At 43.3% G+C, this 22,037-nt stretch overlaps 1 protein-coding gene across 6 annotated transcripts in view; it reads right to left on the bottom strand.

Moving 5' to 3' along the window:
- The window catches only part of PIGU (phosphatidylinositol glycan anchor biosynthesis class U), a 127,869-nt gene that overhangs the window by 35,920 nt on the left and 69,912 nt on the right, over positions 1–22,037 (bottom strand). For all 6 annotated transcript variants that reach the window (XM_029219691.1, XM_029219696.1, XM_029219693.1 and 3 more), the window contains exons 8-10: positions 10,610–10,764; positions 8,844–8,987; positions 5,980–6,104 (exon numbers count right to left, since the gene is read on the bottom strand). In XM_029219691.1, coding sequence (XP_029075524.1) covers positions 5,980–6,104; positions 8,844–8,987; positions 10,610–10,764 — 424 coding nt within the window. The remainder of the gene's footprint in view (positions 1–5,979; positions 6,105–8,843; positions 8,988–10,609; positions 10,765–22,037) is intronic.

Here is a 22,037-nt window from a genome sequence, read left to right as displayed (position 1 = left end):
AGCCTCGGCTTCAGAGAGACTTTGGTGAAAATTCCTGCTCTGCCACCAAGTTTCTCAGAGTCTCAGCTTCCCCATCTCTAAAATAGGGCTAAAATGCCTACTTCATGGGAGTGTTCCATGAACTAAACAAGTTGTGTGGAAAAGCTGGCACAGATGTATTACTGTGTGTTTTCCATTGCTATGGTAACAAATTACCACAAACTTAGTGGCTTAAACAATATAATTTATTATCTTACATTTTGGGAGGTCAGAAGTCCACAGACTCTGGTGGCTCTAGGGGAGAGTCCACTTGCTTGCCTGTGCAGCATGTAGAAGCTGCCTGCATTCGTGGCTCATGACCCCCTCCATCTTCAACCAGCAATGTTGGATTAAGTCCTTCTTACATTGTATCACTATGGCCTCCTCTTTTGCCTCCCTCTTCCACTTTTTTTTTTTTTTGGACTTCAGTTTTTAGAGCAGTTTTAGGTTCACAGCAAAAGTGAGCAGAAGGTAAAGATTTCCCATATACCCACTGCCTTTACCTCTTCCACTCTTAAAGGCCCTTGTGATTACACTGGGCCCACCTGGATAACCCAGGATAATCTCCCCATCTGAAGGCCCTTTTGTCATGTAAGGTGATATAGTCACAGGTTCTGGGGATTATGAGATGGACATCTTTGTGGGGGGCAAGGAGGGGACATTATTCTGCCTATCACACTGTACTTTTTTTTTTCCTTTTAATTCACTAGGGGATATCTGACAATAGGATTATATACTATTATTGTTTCTTTCTTTACACTTTATTATATTTTTAAATAAAATAATAAATATTATTTAAAATTAATTAATTAAAATAATATATTTTTTAAAAAATTACCACTTATAAAAAAAAAACCTTAGGTCTGGTTCCCAGCAGGCACTTAGTGAATGGAAGTTCCCTTCCCCTCTCTGATCCTGACCTTCAGGAAATCCCTTCTCCCAAGTCAGAGTTTTGGGATATTTAAGAGATGGGGAAACCCCCGATCCTTAAGGCCTCTTGTCTCAGTTGTACAATGACTTGGTTGAAATGCTAAACTTGGGGTTCATGCATTGGAAAGGGGACTGGATTACAGACAAGGTTCTCAATTCTGGTTGTAAAATGAACTAACCTGGGGAGCCTCACCCAGACTAAGTAAATCAGAGTCTATAGGGGTGGGGCCCAGGCATCCATATTGGTTTTTTAATTTTTAAATTTATTTTTGGTTGCCTTGGTTCTCTGTTGCTGAGTGCGGGCTTTCTCAAGTTGCGGCGAGCAGGGGGCCCTCTTCGTTGTAGTGCACGAGCTTCTCATTGCAGTGGCTTCTCTTGTTGCAGAGCACAGGCTCTAGTCTCGTGGGCTTTAGTAGTTATGGCACGCGGGCTCAGTAGTTGCGGTGCATGGGTTTAGCTGCTCCGCAGCATGTGGGATCTTCCCGGACCAGGGATCGAACCCGTGTCCCCTGCAATGGCAGGCGGATTCTTAACCACTGTGCCACCAGGGAAGTACCCCATATTGGTTTCTAAAAGCTTCCCTGGTGATTCCAATATGCAGCCAAGGCTGTGAACCACTAGACCACTAGACCAAAGCTGCAGACCTTTGCCAAATAAGAGGCCCATAATGGTCTGCAACAGAGACTTCACTGGTCAGTGTCACAGTGAGAGTAAGGAGAAGGTAGTTCAGAGTTCTTGTTAAAGCTGAATGTTTTCAACTTAAGCTTCATTCTTTCTTAAGAAATGATAGGTGTCTTGTTGCCTGTTGCTGTTGTTAAAAAGTATTTTCCTTTATGAAGTGGGGATGAATGGCTAGTAGTTGACTGTTTTCATGTCTTCAGAAAAATAAAAAGTTGGCAACTCTGTCACCAGAATTTTTTGAAATGTTAGTGGTCCGTGAAATCCTACAATTTGGAAACATGGCTTGGAGGGCTTGCAAGGTCCTCTTTTCTGATCTGAAATTTCCACAATTCTGGGTTTTCAAAGCTGAGAGGTGAAAGCCCTGACTCAAGCCTTTCTGAGACCTGTCAGAAGCCTTGTCCTTGCTCCCAGAAACAGAAGTCTGGGAAAAGGGATGTGTGCGCTGAGAATTATTATTATTGTTATTATTATTAAATAGCGTTACAACCTCAAGAAAGAACATATCTATTTAACATTCCTCCACTCCAACATCACTATTTACATTTCTCAGTGGTTCTTTTTGATCCCCTGGAAATTATTTTGCTGAAAAGAATATACACTATTCCTAATATAAAACTCCTGTGGCCTGATAGTGCAGGGTAGGTCTTTGTTCCATGCCTCTAGCCACTCTGGATTTCAGACCAGGTGACAAGAAGGTGACCAAGTGCAGAGACTGAGAGAGGTTCACATGCAGCTCCTGGGTGCAATCACAAAAAGCTGCGAAGATACATTCCCATGTGCCTGGAGGAACTGTCACCAGCATCCAGTTGGCTTCTGGCCTGTGGTGACCTTTGCAGGACTGGGGAGCTGCTACTCACTCTTGCTGGATGACAGGCCAGAGGATTACAGGTATATGCCAGAGCAGATGGAGACAGGGACCTGGGGCACAGGACGGCTTGTTCCAGGCACCAGGAGGTGTCGGAGATGTCAGAGATGACCAGGGCCTGATGAGACGCAAGGGTTCACCCTTCATCAGACGTGCTAGGCCAGATGGAATCAGATTCCCCACCAAGTTCACTGGGTGACTTCATCGGATCTGTTGCTCCACCACTGACAAACTGAAACTTCAGGCAAGTCACTTTCCCTCTCTGAGCCTCAGGCATTCAGAAATAAAATTCCACTGAAAGAATCCAGTGTCACTGAGAGGGGCACAGAGGGGATTTAGGGACTTCAAAGGACGTGGTGATTGTTTCTTTTCTTAAACTAGGTGCTGGGTACATGGGAATTTATTGTATTATTACTTTTTATAATTAATGAGTTTTTTGTGTTTTTTTTTTGCGGTACACGGGCCTCTCACTGTTGTGGCCTCTCCCGTTGCGGAGCACAGGCTCTGGACGCGCAGGCTCAGTGGCCATGGCTCACGGGCCCAGCCGCTCCGCAGCATGTGGGATCTTCCCAGACCGGGGCACGAACCCGTGTCCCCTGCATCGGCAGGTGGACTCTCAACCACTGCGCCACCAGGGAAGCCCCAATGAGTATTTTAAAATCAATATTCTTTCATCTTTATACAATAGTTTAATAAAAACAAAACATATACACACACACTCACAAAATCCATCCCTTTGGTAACTGGCTCTTTGAGCTGGACCACTGCAGGCTGGCACGGGTTCTGCCAGCAGGCTGTTCCCTAACACCGCAATTGTGTGTCTGTATGATTCATCCTGGCCCCAAGCACCACACAGTCCCGGTATCTGGGACCTGCACTCAGGGAAGGGCCCACGTGCCTCTTCTCCCCATTGAGCAGGACAGGAAAATAAAATGGTGACTGTGCGAGCAGGCATGCCGGCACTGGTAACTCATGTTTAAACTGAATTCTTAACCACATTAAAAGTCTGAATATATTCAACTTAGGCGTAAAGACTTCATAAAATCTCCACTCACATGTCCACAGGACCAGGCTGAAGATGCTCCCGCATGAATGTAGTGACTCACAGTTGTCATGCCCCAAACAGACACTCCAAGCCTGAGTATTCTCTGCTGCAGGAGCTGCACCTCCAGGGGTGGCAGCCAACCCTCTCTGCAGGGCTTTCAGACAAGCTGAACTTGCCCAGCCAGCCAGCAACAGCATCTACTAGCTCATCCAGGTGTCCAGAAACCCTATCCTTATTTTTTTGTGCCTCATCATCCCAGAGGGCATAAAATAGTTCATGTCAAGTTTTGAAAAATATGTTTATTTCAATGACTCTGAATGACTGGCTACTGAGCCTGAAGCTTTGATGATGAAACTATGCCGCAGACCCCTCTGTGTAATTATTACTACTAATAATAAATGTGGTGCTATTTATTTTTTCTCAAACTTAAAACACTCATGAAAGATATTCCCTCTATCTGACAGATGAAATAATCGGAGGCTCAGAAAGGTTAAATAACTTGCTAGTAATGGGAAAGCCAGGATTCAGACTCAAGGTGGTCTGGCTCCAGACTGTGTTCAGCAATATGGGATGAAAGATCTTACCGGGGGCAGATGCCCTGTGTGGGAGAGACAGCTAAAAAGGACTCTGTCTTGGGGGAAAGAGAATCAACATCCCCAAGACCCACCCTGTCACAAACTGGGGTATGTTCACATGTCTTGTGCTCTTGTGACTTGCCAAGCTGACTCTGAGCCCACTGGACTGGGTGATTCTTGTCTGTGCAATGAGGATGCCACAGACAGAAGATGCTACTTCCTGCTTCCAGTCTGGTCATCTGGTCACTGCCCCACCAGGCGTCACCTGGAGGAGCAGCCTGGCTTGTCCTGCCCACTCACCTGTTTACCTGTGCTCAGAGGCCAACTCCTACAGACAGGTTTCTTTCTAGCAGCTGGTCAGTTTCACTTCCTGGTTGACACCCAGCAGCCCCAAAACAACAAAAAAGACTCACTTCCTCTGAAGCCTACCCTCCCCGAGTTCATTCCTGATACTTTGCTGTGCAAGGAAAGTTCAACAGCTCCCTTCCTGTTTTAGAGAATCAAGTGGTGTTGGGTCACTGGCACTGCCTCTTTATTAGGGAGGTTTAAAAAACCCATCCACAGGGCTTCCCTGGTGGCGCAGTGGTTGAGAGTCCGCCTGCCGATGCAGGGGACACGGGTTCGTGCCCCGGTCTGGGAAGATCCCACATGCTGCGGAGCGGCTGGGCCCGTGAGCCGTGGCCGCTGAGCCTGCGCGTCCGGAGCCTGTGCTCCGCAATGGGAGAGGCCACACCAGTGAGAGGCCCACGTACCGCAAAAAAAAAAAAAAAAAAAAAAAACCTGATAACTAATAAGGACCTACTGTATAGCACAGGGAACCCTACTCAATACTCTGTAATGGCCTATACGGGAAAAGAATCTTAAAAAAAAGAGTGGATATATGTATAAATGATTCACTTTGCTGTACAACTGAAACTAACACAACATTGTAAATCAACTATACTCTAATAAAAATTATATATATATTAAAAAAAAACCATCCACAAACATTTGTTGAGCTGTTCTGTGTGTCAGGTTTAATCCTGGGTGCTAGGGACACAGAGGCAAGTGAGTCATGAGCCTACCCTCAGGGAGCCCACAAACACTGAAAAGAAGCCACACAGAGGGCACAGAGCCTGACTCAGGGAAACACTAGGAAATACTAGAAAGCACAACCAGATCACTGCTAGGTCGTCTTCTGAGGAAGAGATGGTTAGAGCTTTAAAGGGGTCTTCACGGCAGGTCGGAAGTCTAGTATTCCCCGTCTGTCTTCTATGGACCTTTCAGTGCAGCATTGGGAAAGGGTAAGCCAAGGCCTAGTGCCACACTGTCCAACACGATAGCCACTAGCCATGTGTGGCTTCGTAAATTTAATTTAAATTAAAAATTCCATTTCTCAGTCACACTAGTGGTTACTCTATTGGACTGTGCAGACATAGGGCATTTCTATCATCACAGAAAGCCCTACTGGACAGTGCTGGCTGGAGGATCACACATCTGGATTCCAATGCCAGCCCTTCTATACTACTTACCAGTCATGTGACCTTGAACAAGTGGCTCTACCTTTCTGAACCTCAGTTTTTTCTTCTGCAAATGGAGATACTTTCCTCAAAGTCTGGTGTGAAGATAAAATGAGCTAATGCATGTAACACCCTTAGAATCACAGTGACCAGGTACACAGCACTCAATAAATGCTAGTATTATTATCACTAGTCCATAGCATCTAGGAGGCAGATGTTGTGCCTCATGTCACTGTCTCTCTCTTGGTGCTGCCAGCACAGCAGATGCCCAGCAAATGCCTATCAATTCCTTTTTCCCTGGCTGTTTTCATCCGGGGCTAGGTGACACAAATCTGCCACCAGGGGGTGAGAGGTGGGAGTACTCACATCTGTAGAGATGGTTCCACACAGGGAAGAAGGCCATGTAGAGGGCCACATCCCCCACTGTCGGGTAGGACTTGAAGATGGAGATGATGGCAATCTGGATGAACATGAAGAAGATAGGGTGCTCCCTGGGTAAGACAGGGCAGACAGAGAGAGGAAGATCGGTCAGGGACCAGGCCCAGCCCAGAGACTCCTGACCCCATCCCTGAAACCCAAAAATACTCTCCAGGGGACTTCATGGAGGCATTGGCTCTGCTACCCACAAGACACGGGGCCGGGCCAAGCAGTAGAGCAGAAAACTGCAGGGACCCAGAGATGCCCAGAGGTGGTGAGAAGAGCCCAGCAAACACTAGAGAAAGAGCCCACAGAGATGTTTCAATCAAGCCCCACCCCTGCCAGCTCTGGGCCTTCCGCCAGGAGCCGCCGAGGAAGAGAACACATGAAGTCAGCGCCCTTTATTACTGGGCTTAAATGACTGCTTGTCAGAGTTATCAGGCAGCCACCCATGCCAGAGGCCCCTCTAACACTGCACCCAGGGCAGGAGGTGCCTCCTTGCTGATGCTTTGTTTCTCTGACAACAGGGTCAGTGGGGACTACAGATCTTTAGCTATGATGAGCTTCTTTCCAGAAAGAGAACTGACAGCTGCATGCAGCTTTTCGCTCTTAAGGGCTGGAATTGGAGTTCTTGTTACCTTAAACTAGTAACACTGCCTACCATTTCCTGAACCCTCACTTGTGCAAAGTTCTGTGCTAGGCCCTTTTCTTGCATCATTACATGTGATCCTCACTATACCTCAACTACCCCTCTAGATAGGCAATGCTGTCACCACATTTGCAGCTGAGGAAATCAGGTTCAGAGAAGATAAGAGAGTTTGTAAGTGATGGAGCTGTTTGTCTCTAGAACCCCTAAGCACCACAAGTGCTATTCTCCTGAGTGCCCAGCAGGATCACAGCTCTGATCAGGGAGGATGAGACAGAACTCAATCTCCTGTGCTCCTCCGAGAACTGACCAAGTGCTGAAGGGAAGCCAACAGGAAGAAGCGAGGTGTGCACCCTGCTCAGCTACACCTAAACAACATGCACGTGGCCTACTTCCGCACAGGACCTGGATATCCAGCTCATGAAGGTTTTCTTCAGGTTAATGGCATGGCATTCTCCTCTTGCAGGTCAAAGGTCAGGGTGACTCAATGGGTGTAAATCTGAGATGTGGAGACAAACGTGTACACACCCAAACACTATATAGCAAATGACTCAGAAACTCAGCTTGGCAAAGTCACGCAGTCCTGTAGCCTCTAGGAAGGGTCCAGCTACCTCAGTGAGCATCTTCCTAAAGCTAATCCAAGTCACTGGCTTTGGGCTTCTTAGGTAGCTGGTAACAGCTGCACCATTCCTATGAAAAAGCTAGTGACAATGTAGTGCCAAAAAACATGGAGACCAGGCCCCCCTAAAACAGTGCCTGGGGAGAGGCACCCTGGAGGGCCTGTTCTCACAAAGCTGGCACTGCAGGGGCCAGAGTGGAACTTCATATCCAGGCACAGGAGGGCAGCTGCAGAGGAGGTCAGGTATCTTCATATCTTCTGTCCCCACAACTCTGAGGTCCTGGCCAGGGTTGGGTGGAGGGGAGGGTGTCACAAGATGGTGGTGCTACTGTCTACCCAGGAGCTGTCTGTGGCCTTTCACGTGCCAACAACAGAAGCTGCTGGAGAGCTGGCTACACAGAGTGAAGAAAGGTGCTCCGGGCTCCCTGCTTCTCTCAGCCCAGTGGCTGGGCCTGACCAGAACAAGGGCAGGAAATGTGGACCACAGACAGCTGGAGAGCTTGGCTGAGTAAGGCTGCCAGGATTCTGGAGCCTGCCGGGCCAAGGAAGAATGGTTTTCTGTCAGATACCAGGCCAAGGCTTTGTCATGGGAAAGAAACATCGACTCTGAGCTTTTATAGACTAGGAACCATGTGCATTGGTTCACTGGCCATGGAGAATGGCAGGAAGGTTAGAGCAGAGAACTCAAGCTCTTAAAATCTAAATCAAACTCTTCCAGCCTCCCTGGACCACACAGGCATATCTATGCCTATTGGTGCCTGTTTTCCCTTCTCTGAAGCTAGGATAATAGAACCATTTCTGGGACCTACTATAAGTGATCTCTCTCAGGAGCCTGGCATGGTGCAGGGGACTGAGCATAGATTCTGGAGCCAAGCAAACCTGGGTCTGAATCCCTGCTCCATGCTTACTGGCTGCGTGACTCTGGGAAAATTGTTCCACCTCTCTGAACGGCAATTTCCTCAACTATAAAATGGAAGTGATAATAACATAATGCCTACCTCCAAGAGTTGCTGCAAGGGTTAGGCATGAATATTGTCAAAAAGCCTAGAAAGGTGGGATGGACAACACATGTTAGCCCTCTTACGCTGCAGAAGAGAGCTTTATAGGCAACCCTTTCGAGGGAAACTGATCAGATGATGAAACAGAGCTGCAGGTAGCCAGCCTCCCGACTAATACATCCTGAGTCCCTTTGAGCAAACTGTCACTGGGATGCTGATGAACACCCAAAAAGATCCACTTTTTCCAAGGACACCTTCCATACCCCAACACTGCTCTTGTTTAAAACAGTGACTGGGCTCAGCAGCAATGTGGGTTCAAGGACCCCAAAGTGAGGCCAGGAGAAATACAGGGCTCCAAAGCACTGTCTCTGCACCCTGTACTCATGTGGGATTCTATTGCTGCATACAGCCAAGCCACTGAAGCGACTGAGGGCAGGGTTCCCTGGGCAAAAATGGCACAAACCTGATAGCAGATGTTCCCAGTTTGAAGGGCACCTGTAAAGCTACAAATGACTCTGTGGACAAAAAACCAGCAGGTCCAACCACTTACTTTAGCTTTATGGCTAAGGGGATGGTGTAGAAGAAGACGTTGATCTGAAACACACATACGAAGAAGAGGCTGAAGTGCTCAAACATCTCTGCAAAGAAGTACCAGAAGAGGCCAATGTTTGGAGTAAGATCTGGAACGGAAAGTCTGGAATAAAGATAAAAAAGGGAGAGAAAAAACACAGAGAAGTTATGAATGATCTGCTTTGACCTGGTTTTCTCCTGAAGGCTTTGGTCGCTGCTGGGCAGTCAAGGATGACTTTGTCTCCACAGAGATCAGAATGTGAGGGGCTCTCCAGGCAACCAGGATATACGTAATTAACAAAAACAAGGGGCAGAGACACAGAGAATAATAACCCATAAAAAATATTGCCTGAACCAAACTCTGGCATGCGTCGAAGAGCTGAGACAAGGCAGGGATTCGTGCTAGAAATCAAAAGACCAGCCCCTCTTTTACTGCCCAAGATATATGTGCTCAAAACCAGGAGATGCCCAGCACTGTAGCAAAAGAGGAATGGGTTTGAAATAAACAATACCTATTTTGAGCATTCTAAAGACTTGTCTGGAAGACAAGGTCAAAGATCCTGTTCCTGCCCATTCTTGTTCCACATGCCCACAGCAGGAGCCAGAAGACTGAGTGCCTGACACTGCAGTAAGACGTCTAGGGCCCCGAGGAACCACTGCCAGGTTCTGGCTAGGATCCCAGACCTTGTTTGAGAAATAAGGGTTTAAATGGAAAACTTTTTGTTTGGTTATATCAGATAAAGATTGGCTGCAATTCTGGCCGTTCTAAAAATTTTACATTACATTAAAAAATATATAAGGGGTTGAAACTGATGTCAATTCACAATTTTAAAAGTACAACAAGTGAAGCATGGAAAGGGAGAGAGAGGCAATAGTTCATGGTCAGATTTCTCTGATGAAGGCCTCCACCCAGGGCAAGTCTTTGCTTCCTGCTGTAACTACATTTCCTTTTCTGTGAAATGAGGTAAAGAACACAACCTGTGGACCAGCAGAAAACTAGGAAAAGTTATTCATCGGCGTTACAAACTCTTATCTGAGGCAGAGCATGAAAAGCTGAAGGTTACTAAGTCATTGTTAGGCTCAGCCAGGATTTAACACAAATAAGCAGCCCAGAATCCCAAAGGGGAGCCTGCCACAGATCCCTTTCCCACCCTGGCAGGTTTAAGTGTCTATCACCCACTGAGCTGTGAGTTCCTTCAGGCTTGGGCAGTTATCTTCCTCAGCATATCACAGACAGAATATGTGGAAATGCCTGCAGAATTCATCCTGCAAACCCATTTTGATTTTCTCTAAAAGTCTGACATATTTTATTGGCTTTATTTTAAAACTGCTGGAGACCCTCTTGCAATAGAGGAATATATCCATTACTGTTTCGGATTGAATCAAAACCTCCCAGTCAGAGGCTGGTAGTTGCTTTGGATGTTCCCAGAGAGTGTTCTTTAATCGCACTAGATCAAGCCAGTGGTCCTCAAAGAGTGTTCCCTGGACTGGCAGCAATAGCATCACCTGAAAATTTATTAGAAATGCAAATTCTGGGGTCCCTACTCCAGACTTACTTAATCAGAACCTCTGGAGGTGGAGACCAGCAATCTGGGTGTTGAAGCCCTGCAGGTGATTCTGATGCACACAAAAGTTTGAGGACCACTGCTCTAGATGCTGCCTGTGCTTGCTCGCCCTCTGATTCCAGGTGGAGCTGTGAAAACTAAATTAGCTTCCAGAGGTTTTTCTAATGAGGTCATTACTTACATGAAGCCATAGACTGCAGGGATGAAATCCCAGGAACTGAGAAGGAAGAAGGAGAGGCAAACAATTACCACCAGGCTTCCCAAGTACATCGTAGCATACTCCCAAGAGAAGATCCAGAAGGCTTTGCTCTTCACTTTCACGGGTATGTATTGCCGCTGGGAGAGAAGGCAGAATGGTACATTTAAGGATCTCAAGGACAAACAGCAGTTATCAGACTAAACTTCAAGATCCCTCCTGGAAAACATAGGACACAGAATAGGTGAAAATCAAAGGATTGAAAGTATATGCTAGGTAAACACTAACCAAAAGAAAATTAGTTTGGTTATTGTTACCAGATAAAATAGACTTTAATGTAAAACGTAATGCAGAGATAAAGATGTTCTATCGTGATAAAACATTCATCAGAAAGATATTACAGCTCTAAACTTGCAGGTACCTAATAACATAGTCTCAAGGTATATAAAACAAACTTGGACAGAGCTACAAAGGAAAAAATACACAAATCCATCATCAGTGGATAACTAGTAGATCGAACAGACAAAAATCAGTAATGAAGTAGAAATATGAATAACACACTTCATGAATTTGTTCACAAAAGATCTTAAAATACACTCGGGCTTCCCTGGTGGTGCAGTGGTTAAGAATCCGCCTGCCAATGCCGGGGACATGGGTTTGATCCCTGGTCCGGGAAGATCCCACATGCCATGGAGCAACTAAGCCTGTGCGCCAAAACTACTGAGCCTGTGCTCTAGAGCCTGTGAGCCATAACTACGGAGCCCGTGTGTCACAACTACTGAGCCTGTGCTCTAGAGCCCACGAGCCACAACTACTGAGCCCCTGTGCCACAGCTACTGAAGCCCACTCGCCCAGAGCCATGCTCTGCAACAAGAGAATCCATCACAATGAGAAGGCCACGTACTGCAACGAAGAGTAGCCCCCACTCGCTGCAACCAGAGAAAAGCCCGCGCACAGCAACGAAGACCCAACTCAGCCAAAAACAATAAATAAAATAAAATAACAAAATAAACAAATTTATATAATATAAAAAGACAAATACACTTATAAAACAGTGTACCTGGAGGATTCACATTCATTTAAAACATTTTGGGGGATTTATAAAAACTGACCACATACCTGAATCAGGCCATAAAGCAATATCAACAGACTTTAAGGAATCTGTATCATACAGACCCCATGCTCTGACCATAATGCAATTTCTCAAAATCTTTAATAAAAAGATAACCTATAAATACACTAGGAAAGTGTTAAACACTTTTGCAAATAACTCAGGAGTCAAAGAAGGAATGATAATAGATAGCTTTGATGTTAGAAATTAATGGCTGGGACTTCCCTGGTGGCGCAGTGGTTGGGAGTCCTCCTGCCAATGCAGGGGACACGGGTTTGAGCCCTGGTCCGGGAAGATCCCACATGCCGTGGAGCAACTAAGCCCGTGCACCACAACTACTGAGCCTGCGCTCTAGAGCCCGTAAGCCACAACTGCTGAGCCCGTGTGCTGCAACTACTGAGGCCTGCGTGCCAGGAGCCCGTGCTCCGCAACAGGAGAGGCCACCGCAATGAGAAGCCTGCACACTGCAACAAAGAGTAGACCCTGCTCACCACAACCAGAGAAAACCCATGCGCAGCAATGAAGACCCAAAGCAGCCAAAAATAAATTTTAAAAAAAAGTTATTAAAAAAAAAGAAATTAATGGTTATAAGAGAATTCCCTGGCAGTCCAGTGGTTAGGACTCCGTGCTTCCACTGCTGGGGGCCTGGGTTTGATCCCTGATCGGGGAACTAAGATCCCGCAAGCAACGCAGCACAGCCAAAAAAAAAGAAAGAAATTAATGGTTATGAAAATACCTTATATCACTATTCAGGTAATACAGATAAAACAGTACTCTGAGGGAAACATACAACCATATTAACCATATCTGAATGGAAGGCTGAAAATAAATAAACATCCTTTTTAAGATATTAGAAAAAGAACAGAATACACTTCAAAAAAAGGAAGGAAATAATAAAAGTAAGAGTAGAATCTGTGGAAAAAGAAAACAAAGTTATAACACAGGCACACCTCATTTTACTGCACTTTGCTTTATTGTACTTCACAGATACTGCGTTTTTCACAAGCTGGAGGTTTGTGGCAACCCTAAGGGCACAATTTTTCCAAAAGCATTTGATCACTTCATATCTCTGTGTCACATTTTGGTAATTCTTGCAATATTTCAAACTTTTTCATTATTATTGTTATGGTGACCCGTGATCAGTGATCTTTGATGTTACTATTGTAATTGCCTTGGTAAACCATGAACTGCATCCATACAAGACAGTGAACTTAATTGATAAATGTGTGTGCTCTGACTGCTCCACTGACCAACTGTTCCCCTGTCTCTCTCCCTCTCCTCAGGCCTCCCGATTCCCTGAGACATAACAATATTAAAATTAGGCCAACTAATAACCCTACAATGGCCTCTAAGTGTTCAAATCAAAGGAAGTGTTGCATACTTCTCACTTTAAATCAAAAGCTAGAAATAGGCTAGCCTGAACCAAGATGGCGGAGTAGAAGGACATGTGCTCACTCCCTCTTGCGAGAACACCAGAATCACAACTAGCTGCTGGACAGTCATCAACAGGAAGACACTGGAACTCACCAAAGAAGACACCCCACATCCAAAGACAAAGGAGAAGCCACAGTGAGACGGTAGAAGGGGCGCAATCACAGTAAAATCAAATCCCATAACTGCTGGGTGGGTGACTCACAGACTGGAGAACACTTATACCACAGAAGTCCACCCACTGGAGTGAAGGTTCTGAGCCCCAAGTCAGGCTTCCCCACCTGGGGGTCTGGCAACGGGAGAAGGAATTCCTAGAGAATCAGACTTTGAAGGCTAGTGGGATTTGATTGCAGGACTTCAACAGGACTGGGGGAAACAAAGACTCCACTCTTGGAGGGCACACACAAAGTAGTGTGCACATCGGGACCCAGGAGGAAAGGAGCAGTGACCCCAGGAGAGACTGAACCACACCTACCTGCTGGTGTTGGAGGGTCTCCTGCAGAGGCGGGGGGTGGCTGTGGCTCACCATGGTGACAAGAACACTGGCAGGAGAAGTTCTGGGAAGTACTCCTTGGCGTGAGCCCTCCCAGAGTCTGCCATTAGCCCTACCAAAGAGCCCAGGTAGGCTCCAGTGTTGGGTTACCTCAGGCCAAACAACAAACAGGGAGGGAACCCAGTCCCACCCATCAGCAGTCAAGCAGATTAAAGTTTTACTGAGCTCTGCCCACCACAGCAACACCCAGCTCTACCCACCACCAGTCGCTCCCACCAGGAAACCTGCACAAGCCTCTTAGATAGCCTCATCCACCAGAGAGCAGACAGCAGAAGCAAGAAGAACTACAGTCCTGCAGCCTGTGGAACAAAAACCACATTCACAGAAAGATAGACAAGATGAAAAGGCAGAGGGCTATGTACCAGATGAAGGAACAAGATAACACCCCAGAAAAACAACTAAATGAAGTGGAGATAGGCAACCTTCCAGAAAAAGAGTTCAGAATAATGATAGTGAAGATGATCCAGGACCTCGGAAAAAGAATGGAGGCAAAGATCGAGAAGATGCAAGGAACGTTTAACAAAGACCTAGAAGAATTAAAGAACAAACAAACAGAGATGAACAATACAATAACTGCAATGAAAACTACACTAGAAGGAATCAATAGCAGAATAACTGAGGCAGAAGAACGGATAAGTGACCTGGAAGACAGAATGGTGGAATTCACTGCTGCGGAACAGAATAAAGAAAACAGAATGAAAAGAAATGAAGACAGCCTAAGAGACCTCTGGGACAACATTAAATGCAACAACATTTGCATTATAGGGGTCCCAGAAGGAGAAGAGAGAGAGAAAGGACCAGAGAAAATATGTGAAGAGATTATAGTCGAAAATTTCCCTAACATCGGAAACGAAATAGCCACCCAAGTCCAGGAAGCGCAGCGAGTCCCATACAGGATAAAAACAAGGAGAAACATGCCGAGACACATAGTAATCAAATTGGCAAAAATTAAAGACAAAGAAAAATTATTGAAAGCAGCAAGGGAAAAACGACAAATAACATACAAGGGAACTCCCATAAGGGTAACAGCTGATTTCTCAGCAGAAATTCTACAAGCCAGAAGCGAGTGGCATGATATATTTAAAGTGATGAAAGGGAAGAACCGACAACCAAGATTACTCTACCCAGCAAGGATCTTATTCAGATTCGATGGAGAGCTCAAAAGCGTTACAGACAAGCAAAACTTAAGAGAATTCAGCACCACCAAACCAGCTTACAAAAAATGCTAAAGGAACTTCTCTAAGTTGGAGAAACAAGAGAAGAAAAGGACCTACAAAAACAAACCCAAAACAATTAAGAAAATGGATATAGGGACGTACATATCGATAATTACCTTAAACGTGAATGGATTAAATGCTCCAAGCAAAAGACACAGGCTTGCTGAATGGATACAAAAACAAGACCTATATATATGCTGTCTATAAGAGACCCACTTCACACCTAGGGACACATACAGACTGAAAGTGAGGGGATGGAAAAAGATATTGCATGCAAATGGAAATCAAAAGAAATCTGGAGTAGCAATACTCATATCAGATAAAATAAACTTTAAAATAAAGAATGTTACAAGAGACAAGGAAGGACACTACATAATGATCAAGGGATCAATCCAAGAAGAAGATATAACAATTATAAATATATATGCACCCAACATAGGAGCACCTCAATATATAAGGCAACTGCTAACAGCTGTAAAAGAGGAAATCGACAGTAACACAATAATAGTGGGGGACTTTAACACCTCACTTACACCAATGGAGAGATCATCCAAAATGAAAATAAATAAGGAAACAGAAGCTTTAAATAACACAATAGGCCAGATAGACATAATTGATATTTACAGGACATTCCATCCAAAAACAGCAGATTACACTTTCTTCTCAAGTGCACACAGAACATTCTCCAGGACAGATCACATCTTGGGTCACAAATCAAGCCTCAGTAAATTTAAGAAAATTGAAATCATATCAAGCATCTTTTCTAACCACAACGTTATGAGATTAGATATCAATTACAGGGGAAAAAAAACATAAAAAACACAAACACATGGAGGCTAAACAATATGTTACTAAATAACCAGATCATTGTAGAAATCAAAAAGGAAATCAAAAAATACCTAGAGGGCTCCCCTGGTGGCAGAGTGGTTCAGAGTCCGCCTGCTGATGCAGGGGACATGGGTTTGCGCCCCGGTCTGGGAAGATCCCACATGCCACAGAGCGGCTGGGCCCGTGAGCCATGGCCGCTGAGCCTGCGTGTCTGGAGCCTGTGCTCCGCAACGGGAGAGGCCACAGCAGTGAGAGGCCCGTGTACCGCAAAAAAAAAAAAAAAAAAAAAAAAAAACCCTAGAGACAAATGACAATGAAAACACAACAATCCAAAACCTATGGGGCACAGCAAAAGCAGTTCTAAGAGGGAAGTTTATAGCAATTACAAGCCTACATCAAGAACAAGAAAAATCTCACATAAACAACCTAACCTTACACCTAAACGAACTATAGAGAGAAGAACAAACAAAACCCAAAGTTAGCAGAAGGAAAGAAATCATAAAGATCAGAGCAGAAATAAATGATATAGAAACAAAGAAAACAATAGCAAAGATCAATAAAACTAAAAGCTGGTTCTTTGAGAAGATAAAAGAAATTGATAAAACATTAGCCAGACTCATCAAGAAAAAGAGGGAGAGGACTCAAATCAATAAAATTAGAAATGAAAAAGGAGAAGTTACAACAGACACTGCAGAAATACAAAGCGTCCTAAAAGACTACTACAAGCAATTCTATGCCAATAAAATGGACAACCTGGAAGAAATGGACAAATTCTTATAACCTTCCAAGACTGAAACAGGAAGAAATAGAAAATATCAACAGACCAATCACAAGTAATAAAATTGAAACTGTGATTAAAAATCTTCCAACAAATAAAAGTCCAGGACCAGATGGCTTCACAGGTGAATTCTACCAAACATTTAGAGAAGAGCTAACACCCATCCTTCTCAAACTCTTCCCAAAAATTGCAGAGGAAGGAACACTCCTAAACTCATATTATGAGGCCACCATCACCCTGATACCAAAACCAGACAAAGATACTATAAAAAAAGAAAATTATAGACCAATATCACTGATGAATATAGATGCAAAAATCCTCAACAAAATACTAGCAAACAGAATCCAACAGCACATCAAAAGGATCATACACCATGATCAAGTGGGATTTATCCCAGGGATGCAAGGATTCCTCAATATATGCAAATCAATCAATGTGATATACCATACTCACAAATTGAAGAATAAAAACCATATGATCATCTAAATAGATGCAGAAAAAGCTTTTGACAAAATTCAACATCCATTTATGATAAACACTCTCCAGAAAGTGGGCATAGAGGGAACCTACCTCAACATAATAAAAGCTATATATGACAAACCCACAGCAAGCATCATTGTCAATGGTGAAACACTGAAAGCATTTCCTCTAAGGTCAGGAACAAGACAAGGATGTCCAGCCTCACCACTATTATTCAACATAGTTTTGGAAGTCCCAGCCACGGCAATCAGAGAAGAAAAAGAAATACAAATTGGAAACGAAGGAGTAAAACTATCACTGTTTGCAGATGACATGATACTATACATAGAGAATCCTAAGGATGCCACCAGAAAACTACTAGAGCTCATCAATGAATTTGGTAAAGTTGCAGTATGCAAAATTAATGCACAGAAATCTCTGGCATTCCTATACACTAACAACGAAAAATGTGAAAGAGAAATTAAGGAAACACTCCCATTTACCATTGCAACAAAAAGAATAAAATACCTAGGAATAAACCTACCTAAGGAGACAAAAGACCTGTATGCAGAAAACTATAAGACACTGATGAAAGAAATTAAAGATGAAACAAACAGATGGAGAGATATACCATGTTCTTGGATTGGAACAATCAATATTGTAAAAATGACTCTATTACCCAAAGCAATCTACAGATTCAATGCAATCCCTATCAAACTACCAATGGTATTTCTTACAGAACTAGAACAAAAAATCTTGAAATTTGTATGGAGACACAGAAGACCCGAATAGCCAAAGCTGTCTTGAGGGAAAAAGCGGAGCTGGAGGAATCAGACTCCCTGACTTCAGACTCTACTACAAAGCTACAGTAATCAAGACAATATGGTACTGGCACAGAAACAGAAACACAGATCAATGGAACAAGATAGAAAGCCCAGAGATAAACCCACGCACCTATGGTCAACTAATCTATGACAAAGGGTCAAGGATATACAATGGAGAAAAGACAGTCTTTTCAATAAGTGGTGCTGGGAAAACTGGACAGCTATATGTAAAAGAATGAAATTAGAACACTCCCTAACACCATACACAAAAATAAACTCAAAATGGATTTGAGACCTAAATGTAAGACTGGACACTATAAAACTCTTAAGAGGAAAACACAGGAAGAACACTCTTTGACACAAATCACAGCAAGATCTTTTTTGATCCACCTCCTAGAGTAATGGAAATAAAAACAAAAATAAACAAATGGGACCTAATGAAACTTGAAAGCTTCTGCAAAGCCAAGGAAACTACAAACAAGACGAAAAGGCAGCCCTCAGGATAGGAGAAAATATTTGCAAATGAAGCAACACACAAAGGATTAATCTCCAAAATATATAAACAGCTCATGCAGCTCAATAACAAAAAAACAAACAACTCAATCCAAAAGTGGGCCGAAGACCTAAATAGACATTTCTCCAAAGAAGACATACAGATGGCCAAGAAGCACATAAAAAGCTGCCCAACATCACTAATTATTAGAGACATGCAAATCAAAACTACAATGAGGTAGCACCTCACACCACTTAGAATGGGCATCATCAGAAAATCTACAGACAACAAATGCTGGAGAGGGTGTGGAGAAAAGGGAACCCTCTTGCACTGTTGGTGGGAATGTAAATTGATACAGCCACTATGGAGAACGGTATGGTGGTTCCTTAAAAAACTAAAAGTAGAAGTATCATATGATCCAGCAATCCCACTACTGGCATGTATACCCAGAGAAAACCATAATTCAAAAAGACACATGCACCCCAATGTTCATTGCAGCACTATTTACCATAGCCAGGTCATGGAAGCAACCTAAATGCCCATTCACAGACGAATGGATAAAGAAGATGTGGTACATATATACAATGGAATGTTACTCAGCCATAAAAAGGAATGAAGTTGGGTCATTTGTAGAGACATGGATAGATCTAGAGACTGTCATACAGAGTGAAGTAAGTCAGAAAGAGAAAAACAAATATCATATATTAATGCATATATGTGGAACCTAGAAAAATGGTACAGATGAACCAATTTGCAGGGCAGAAATTGAGATTGAGACACAGATGTAGAGAACAAATGTATGGACACCAAGGGGGGATAGCGCCGGGGGGGCTGGTGGTGGTGGTGTGATGAATTGGGAGATTGGGATTGACATATATACACTAATATGTGTAAAATGTATAACTAATAAGAACCTGCTGTATAAAAAAATAAATTAAATTTTAAAAAATAAATCAAAAAGAAAACAAAACAAAACATTGAGGCAAGACCGTCTATCTACCAGCAAAAGATTATGATTCACTGAAGGCTCAGATGATGATGGTTAGCAATTTTTAGCAATAAAGTATTTTTTAATTATGTACTTTTGGGGCTTCCCTGGTGGCGCAGTGGTTGGGAGTCCGCCTGCCAACGCGGGGGACACGGGTTCGTGGCCTGGTCCGGGAAGATCCCACATGCCGCGGAGCAACTAAGCCTGTGAGCCACAACTACTGAGCCTGCGCTCTACAGCCTGTGCGCTACAACTACTGAAGCCTGCATGGCTAGACCCCATGCTCTGCAACACGAGAAGCCACCTCAATGAGAACTCTGCGCACCACAACGAAGAGTAGCCCCCACTCACCACAACTAGAGAAAGCCCGAGCACAGCCAAAAATAAATTAATTAATTAAAAAGAGAAAAGTATGCCAATGTCTTTAAAAACTGAGGCAAAATGGATACAGTCTATGGAAAATATAAACAAATGGTTCACTTAAAACGCTGGTGTTATTAAAAAACAAAAGGTGGAGATAAAGGAGATGACAATGATCCTTGACTGGATCTTGAACCCCATCTCTCCCCCAAAATGCTATAAAAGTTATGTATAAATTGGGGAATTTGAATTTAGAGTGTATACATTAGATAATATTAATCTCTGAAAGCTAATCTTCTGGAGTGTGCTAATAGTATTATGGTTATGTAGAAGAATGCTCTAGTTCTTAAGAGTTACCTGCTGAGTATTTAGAATTGATATGTCTTATTGTCTGAAACTTTTCTGCAAATGAGTTAGAAAAAGAAAAACGAAAAAAAAAAACCCTATATATCTATAGAGATATAGAAAAGGAGAATCCAAATTAAGGGTATTTATTACATTAGTCTTTCAACTTTTGTGAAAGCATGAAATAAAAAGTTAGGGAGGGACCTCCCTGGCGGTCCAGTGGTTAAGACTCTGAGCTTCCAATGCAAGGGGCGCGGGTTTGATCTCTGGTTAGGGAACTAAGATCCCACGTACTGCGCGGTGCAGTCAAAAAAAAAAAAAAAAGTTAGGGAAAAGCTAATTCAAGAAGACATAGAAAATTTGAATGGTCTTATAACCATTTAAGAAATTGAATTAGTAATGAAAATTTCTCCCATAAAGAAAAGAGCAGGGGACTTGCCTGGTGGTACAGTGCTTAAGAATCTGCCTGCCGGGGCTTCCCTGGTGGCGCAGTGGTTGAAAGCCCGCCTGCCGATGCAGGGGACACGGGTTCATGCCCCGGTCTGGGAAGATCCCACATGACGCGGAGCGGCTGGGCCTGTGAGCCATGGCCGCTGAGCCAGGGCGTCCGGGGCCTGTGCTCCACAACGGGAGAGGCCACAACAGTGAGAGGCCCACGTACCGAAAAAAAAAAAAAGAATCTGCCTGCCAATGAAGGGGACGTGGGTTTGAGCCCTGGTCCGGGAAGATCCCACATGCCGCAGAGCCACTAAGCCCGTGTGCCACAACTACTAAGCCTGCGCTCCAGAGCCCACAAGTCACAACTGCTGAGCCCGTGTGTCACAGCTACTGAAGCCCATGCACCTAGAGCCTATGCTCTACACAGCAAGAGAAGCCACCACAATGAGAAGCCTGCACGCCACAACTAGAGAAAGCCCATGCACAGCAACAAAGACCCAACGCAACCAAAAATAAATAAATAAAATAAATTCATTTTTAAAATTCTATCTAGAGATAATTATTGAAAAAAAAGAGCAGGCCCAGCCAGTTTTACAGGAAAGTTCTAGCAACATTCAAGAAGCAGGTGATTTTAATCTTACATTAACTATTTCACAGCAAATATTATAAGCTTGATACCAAAATCAATTACTGACACAAATGCAAAAATACTAAGTGAAATATTACCTAATTCAACATCACATGAAAAAGATCATGATAAAGTTGTGTTATGACTAGGTTGGGTTTATTCCAAAAATTCAAGGTTAGTTCAAGATAAGAAAAGCTATTGATATATGTATCACAAAGAGCTTAAAGGTAAGAACTCATGTCAGTATCTAGATATATGCAACAACTACTCATAATAAAAATAACAAACAATAATATAATTCAGTGGAGTAGCAGGGTATAAAACTAACATACAAATAGCCATGGTGATCATTTTGTAATATACAGAAATACTGAATCACTTCGTTGTGGACCAGGAACTAACATAGTGCTGTAGATCAATTATACTTCAAAAACAAACAAATAAACTCATAGAAAAAGAGATCAGATTTGTGGTTACCAGATGCAGGGGAATTGGATGAAGGTGGTCGAAAGGTACAAACTTCCAGTTATAAGATAAATGAGTACTAGGGAAGTAAAGTACAACATGATAAATATAATTAACACTGCTGGATGTTATATAAGAAAGTTGTTAGAGCAAATCCTAAGAGTTCTCAGCACAAGGGAAAATATTTTCTTTTCTTTCTCTTTTATTTTCTATCTATACGAGATGATGATGTTTACTAAACTTATTGTGGTAATCGTTTCATGATGTACGTAGGTCAAATCATTGTACTGTATACCTTAAATATATGGTGCTGTATGTCAATTATATCTCAATAAACCTGGAAAGAAAAAAAAGATACAAACAGCCTTCATATGCACAAATAATAGACAATTATAGGACACGATGGCAGAGAAAACATCAAGGAAAATAAAACTTAGAATTAAATTTAACAGGAAATGTGTAAAACCTATTCAAGAAAAATTTCAAAACACTCCT

This window comes from Monodon monoceros, unplaced genomic scaffold, assembly GCF_005190385.1.
Source record: "Monodon monoceros isolate NGI ecotype Baffin Bay Population unplaced genomic scaffold, NGI_Narwhal_1 Super_Scaffold_13, whole genome shotgun sequence".
Classification (NCBI taxonomy): domain Eukaryota; kingdom Metazoa; phylum Chordata; class Mammalia; order Artiodactyla; family Monodontidae; genus Monodon; species Monodon monoceros.
This window is presented reverse-complemented; position numbering and strand designations above follow the sequence as displayed.